The sequence below is a fragment of the Seriola dumerili genome, unplaced genomic scaffold (genome assembly GCF_002260705.1).
Source record: "Seriola dumerili isolate Sdu_G_001 unplaced genomic scaffold, Sdu_1.0 BDQW01000435.1, whole genome shotgun sequence".
NCBI classification, from domain to species: Eukaryota; Metazoa; Chordata; class Actinopteri; order Carangiformes; family Carangidae; genus Seriola; species Seriola dumerili.
Window position 1 is genome coordinate 498,118 of NW_019174690.1, and position 6,668 is coordinate 504,785.

General features: G+C 44.0%; 1 protein-coding gene across 1 annotated transcript; it reads right to left on the reverse strand.

Annotated features, from left to right (window-relative positions):
- Positions 1-309: 309 nt before the first annotated feature.
- Positions 310-2,211, reverse strand: LOC111234107 (GSK-3-binding protein-like). Its single transcript, XM_022762031.1, has one exon. The coding sequence runs from the start codon at positions 2,114-2,116 to the stop codon at positions 1,601-1,603; it is 516 nt and encodes a 171-aa protein (XP_022617752.1). The 5' UTR covers positions 2,117-2,211; the 3' UTR covers positions 310-1,600.
- Positions 2,212-6,668: the final 4,457 nt, after the last annotated feature.

Below are 6,668 nucleotides of genomic sequence, written 5' to 3' on the forward strand. Positions count from 1 at the left end.
ATAAACAATGTGTAGGACCTTGACTGGCTCAGAGCTCAGCGGCGAAGCCACCAGAGCAAAACATGTTTTTCAGCGCTGGTGTCATGCCCGCCTGCTGTGATCCACTGAGGGGGAGGGGGGTATTTATAGGCCGATAATGAGCATGTGTCCTTCAAGACCACGTTGTCCGCACTCACAGGCCCACAGGAAGCAGAGCAGGGACACACACTTTCACATGTAGGACAAGTCAAACTACTGACAAAACAAGTGAGGGAAGTTTCTGGAAAGGCTGCAGTTCCTCCTTGAGTCACCAATAAAACTCTACAGAGGTTTGGAAAAACAAACTGTTTATTAAGACAACAAAAAAAGGCCCTGAAAACTCAGGAACATTATCAGATACTTCGTTACGAAGCAGTCATGGCGATTTTTCTTTACACAGAGAAGAAACAAATAAAAAACAGACAGAACTCCTTGCAGGAATTCCAACAAGGTGAAAGCACCACAGAAGTGTTGTCATGTGATGGCAGACCCCCCCCCCCCCAAGCATTACAAACATACAGTTACACATCACCCAAAGCCCTGTGGGAAAAGGGCGTGTTTTCTCTTCTTTCCCATGCCCCCCCACCCGCTTCTCCTCCACATGTTTGATGTCCATGTTCCCCCTTTGAAAAGATGTCTAGAGGAGAAATGCGGAGCTGCCGGTGACAGAGGTACAGTGTTGTCAGTGGGACCCCGAACACACCATGTGGCATTTAAAGTCAAAGTGTCGAGAACAAACCAGCATCTCTGGAGCTCATTTCACTGATGTGTCTGGTTGAGGTTGAGGAAACCGAGGGCAGTTAAAAGGACAACCCACTGAACAACATAACAATAATAATAGAGGAAAAAAAGACGGTGGTGGCTTCCTTTCTCTTCTCTGTGCAGCGGCTCTTACCGCCCAGCATTAGATTGTAAACAAAATGGACTACTAAACCTCCCAACCCCCCCATTATAATGGTCTGCCAGAGCAGGGAATGGCTAGTTTACACTTCAGCCATGAGGAGCCCTCCCCTCCCCCCTCAAAGAAATGAACAAACCCCGGGATGCAGTGGTAAATAAAAAAAATAAAATGAATGAGCCAGGACTTCCTGTCACTGTGACTCCATCATCCGTCAACTAGAAAAGAAAAGCCATTGTTCACGAATCACTCGACTCCATCTTCACACACAAACACACTCCATGTGATGCGTGTCTTCATTATACATCAACATTAGCCTCTTAAAGGTGGAAAAACATCATTTCCCGCCAAATAAAATGTCGACAAGGTGGATTATTTTTGGTGGTTTTAACCTCCACTGCATCCCTACCCCCCCTCCCTACCCCGAAAGTCTGACCCACAAGGAGACATTCAAACATAAACAACACGGCTCATTAGCCGGGTGGCTAGCGAGTCAGCTAGGCTGACTGCTAGCCAACGTAGCGTAACAAACGTTACAGACATATCGATGAAAAAAATGATGAAATTAGAAAACATAGCTACCAGTCCTGTGAATTTTAATTTGAAACAGTCCGTGTGAACAGTCTCAGTGTCGGTGTTCACCGCTGCGGCGGAAACCCCGTCCACGGTTCGTCCGTTACGTTATCAGCACGGCACGTTGTCCGCCGCCTTGGGGAAATCTCCACAGTCTGCGGCGGAGAACTGCAGCCTCCTCACGGCCTCTTTAATCAGGTTCCCCGATAAAATTAACTCCTGGAGCAGCCGGTGAGGATCGTCCTCCTCCACGCCGATCCTCTTTTTGTTCCACGGTTTAATTTGGTCCCAGTCCTGGTCGCCGTTAGATCCAGGGATGTTATACGGGCTTGCCCTGCTGCTCCCCCGGTGTCCCCGGTTCCGGAGCCTCATACAGCAGCCGTTGCGTTTCTGCGCCGGAGCACCCGTGCTGCCGTTGATGACAGTCGCCGGCTTCACCCCACCGGCGCTGCTGCCGGTGAGCCCGTGCAGGCAGGACATGGACACGGACACCGTCTTCTGGTGGCCGCCGCTATTGTTGTGGAGCTGCAGCGCTTCGCCGATCTTCGTCACCAGCGCGTCCACTTCTTTGGAGTCGACGGTGACGGACTGCTCCAGAAAGATGTAGTTCTCCTTCCGACAGGGCATGGTGGCGGATACTCGTTGCTCTCTGGGTGGACGTTTCTGTGTTTTGTTATTGGTATGAATGAGAGCCCCGGGGCCGCTCCTCACTCTCAACACGCCGCTTGGCACTAACCAACAACCCGAGTTGATTTGTAAACAATGGGTGACGCGTTGTGGACCGTACCATATTCCTTGCAACAGGGGGGGTGGTTTGTAAACCAAAATAAATGACGTTGGGATACATATGTACGTGACTTACACAATAAAACATCAAGCTAACATTAAATAAAGCTACAAAATTATTTACGACACAATAACTAAACTGTATCACTTGTGCGCGGGGTTTTACAGGTGCTCCGATTTCCCGCCTCAACCTAACCACGCTCCGGCTTTGGACTGCTCCCTCCAAATGGACATTACATAACTCCTAACTGTCTGCTGCTGTCTGTCCACACAAAACAAACAAAGCACATTTTTTTTAATGAAACAAAATGATGAAACCACGTTGAACCTAACCACAAAATGGCCTCTCGCATTTATCGTACAGTCCAAGCCTGAACAAACGAACGTATTTGTGAACAAACCAGAATATTATGTTTAAAATAATCAGAACACGTTGTGTAACCACAGTTCACTGTTGCACCAAAATCTGTGACCCATTAGATAAATTGACCCAATAGCATTTGCAGCCATGTTGTTAGTTCATATACACCTATTACATGCTTTATTTTGATAGCTGCTGATAAAAATAGTTTCTCATGGATAGAATCGCACATTTTGATAGCTATAAAGAAAATAATACTATACTATACTGTTTGGTTAATTTTGATAAAAGGAAATGATCAAATAAATAAATAGGTCACAAAATATTGTGTAAAATCTGTATTATAGTAATAATGCCTCTTTTTTTGTTTTAATAAACAGTTTTAATCTTCATTCAAATTTTCTGCACACTGAGCGTATACTGTATGATGTAATAAAACCCTCCATCTTTGCACTGGAAAACCAAAAGTAAAAAAGTAAAAAAAATTAGACGACCATAAACTATATCTAAATACATTAAGTTGAAACAGTTGGCTGTGAATTTGATGAGTGAATGTGTGGAGCAGCCGCTGGCATCCAGCCCGTATACAGTGACAATAGCAGAGCAGGGAGGGTGTGTGTGTCTGTGGGAGAACACGGTGTACATTTCTGTTTCTGAGAAACAGCAGCCGGGCTAAACCTGATGCTCCAGTCAAAGAGAGAGCCCTCATGACCATAAAAGGAGCTACTATCACTCTCACCACGTGGTATGTGAGCCAATCAGAGGAGGCCGGCTCAGGCTTCCTGTGTGTCTCAATGGCAGAGGCAGCAGGAGTCCAGTCATACTGGAATCCAGTGAGGTTGTAACAGTTAGGTGTGACAGCAAAGAGTGAAACCGAGATAAACTGTCAACACTTCCTGAAACATTAAACAGTAACACTTACTTAATAACCCACTCCAGGTCAAAATACAGGAAGCAGATCATAACATACAAATAAAAAGACATGTTTAAATGATTTTATTTATTTGCATACACTGTGCTATGTATGTACATTAAAAAAAAGTAAAGCCTTCATACAAAGTGCAGTAAAGAGAAAAACCTAAGTCAGGTCAGTGTTTGCTGTGACCCCTCCAGTTCTCCTCACAGTTCTTCAGGTTCTTCAGGTTGATTGTTCTAGCATCCTGGAGAACCTGCCTCAGTTCCTGTGTGGATTCAGACAGTCTCAGTGTCTTCTGAGATCAGGACTCTGTGGGGTCCAGACTACCTGTTGCAGGACTCCTTGACCGTCTTGTTCTTTATGACTCCGGCTGTGTGCTTGGACTCATTGTTCTGCTGCAGGGTAAATGTGGGACAGATTAAATGCTGGATAATTATCTAAACATCTAAAGAATCTAAAACCTTTGCACAGTCCTGTATGAGGTTCATCTGCAGTGCATCTGAGATATACGACATTTCACTTCTGTTATCTGTGTTTATCTTCCCTTTATGCTGGTTGCATAAGTGCAAAAGAAAAATGAAATAAATAAGTTACTTAAGTCACTTTAGGTGAGTGCAGTTTTAAGTGAAGGGAAGACTAATAATACAGTAAAATATTCAAAGATTACTGCACATTGAAATTCTTAGCTCGCTGTCCCCTCTGACTGTCGAACATAAAAAAATATATATAACAGGAAACAGATGAAAACAAATCCCTCAGATAGATATGAAAATAAATAAGTATAAAATGACAAAAGAATATAATAAGTGTAAATGTTTCTGGTAGAGGAGCAGCAAAGAAAGACAACAGGAGACTAATGGACACCAAAAATAAGATTCACCTGTTAATAAAAATCAAAGGAGTTGAGTTAAAGGAGCCACAGGTTGCATTCAGGGGTTTGGTCTGAAGGTTGGAATACACAGTATTCAGTATTTGCTGTTTGCTCTGATTCATTGAACAACTTCTGTTCCACATCCACACCACAGAAACTTGTTTGTTTGTTCCTCCTCTCCCACCAACTGTCAGTGTTTTCGTCTGACGGCGACCATGATCAGTTCTCGGTCTTAACCGAGCAGCTCTGACTAACCAGAGCGGGAGGAAGCTGTTGGACAAACGACTGGTGCAGTCAGGTCATGTGCCAACAAACAACATGATTTGTGCCTTCGTTTTGGATGAGTTGAGTTGAGCTCATTAAGGCATTTTAATGCTTTTTAAGCTAATTTGTTAGCCCAGTGTTGGGCTACAACCACACTACTACGTTTTAATTTTAAAACTCATCTCTTTTCCTACGTTTCCTCGTCCCATCCACACGACTCCAGACTTTTTCAGTTCCAAAAAAAAAAAACTCTGAGGTTGTGTTTTATTTTGAAAACTCTGGGGTTGTTTTGTCTGTGGACGGGCAGAAACTGAGACCTTTGTAAACGATGAGGTCACACCCATGGTCTCTCCTGATTGGCTCTCCTCAGCCTGGACTACCAGTGGTGAATACAACATGATAATGAATGACACTGTTACTGACCTTGTTGTCTTTGCTAGCAGCTGTTGTTCACTTACATTCTCTGTTTTAATGCTACAACTGTCTTTGCTGCTCCTCCTTCAGAGGAGACAATCTACTTCCTGTTTACACCTCGCACATGCTCAGTGTAGGTGATGGTCATGTATGTGTGTGATAGTATCGTAGTCATGTGGACGTTGCTTTAGGGTCTTTAAGTAAATGTTAGAGACCCTGAGACACTTCTCTTACCACAGCGGATGGACGAGGGACGCAAGTAACAATTATTTTCATCATTGATTCATTTGCTGACTATCTTCTTGAGTAATTAATTATTCGTTTTGTCAATAAAATGTCAGAAAATAGTGAAGACCAAGATGTCTCTTCAGATGTTTTGTGTTGTCCGTCCAACTGTCCAAAATCTAAAGGTTATGATCATGAACGATGAAGAAAAACATGAAATCATTACATCTGGAATGAGCAAATGTTTGATGTCCTCATCAACAAATGACTGAAATGATCAATCAGTTGACAAAATAGTTGCAAATTAATTTTCTGTTGATTGACTAATTGATTAACTGAGTAATTGTTGTAACATGAGAAACCACAACGTCTTTAACACAAACTCACAAACACGAGCTTTAAGCTGCGGCCCTGGACAGAAGTGGATGGTGTTCCTGTGTGTGTGTGTGTGTGTGTGTGTGTGTGTGTGTGTGTGTCTGTGTGTGTGTGTGTGTGTGTTGTTGATTTTTAACCCTTGATCCAGTAATAATGAATCATAATACAAAAACACATTCAGAACACTGCAAAAACAACTCCACACCGTCCACGTAAACAAGACAATCGAGAAAAGTAATGAGTCAGTTGAGTCATGTTTTAAACCCTCCCCAGATTCTTTGTCTTTACGCTGAGAAGTCGCTGCAAAACAGGAGGAAGTGAGCTGGCAGAAAACTGGGTCACACATTTCCTCAGTCTTTCATGTCTTCCTGTACGTGAGTCAGCGGCGGTGTAAACAGCCCTGCCGCCCTGCAAATACAATTCCTGTTTGCCTGTCGCAGCAGCTGCCGCTCTCTCACACATTCCCTGAACCGACGGCCGTGTGACCTCATCATCCGTCTTTGTTTGAGCATGTGTGAGACCGTCTGTAATCCGGCAGTGTGAGAGACAAACAAGGGAACCGAAGAGGAGATCGTTAAACCTCAGAAACAACAACACTCAGTAGAAAACACTGAGCTGGTCTCTTGGTCCATGTAGGGGAGTCCTGGAGGACTCGAGGCCCAAAGCGGCCCCTCCTCAGACTGTCACTCAGTATGAAGTCACATTCACAGCTGTGGAGGTTGCTCTGTATTTAGAGGTAGGGGTTTAAATAAAGAAGTAGACGGTGGAACTCACATTCATGGCACCTTCAGACCAACAATAGCCCTCCAGCTGGTGGTGACACACAGACCGCAGAGTCCAGTTTGGAGGCTTATAAGGCTTATCTCCTGAGTCTGATGCTAATGTTTAAACAGGACTCAGGCTACGTCCACATGGATGCGTACTAGTTTTAAAATACATCTCTTTTGCTATGTTTACACCTGCCATC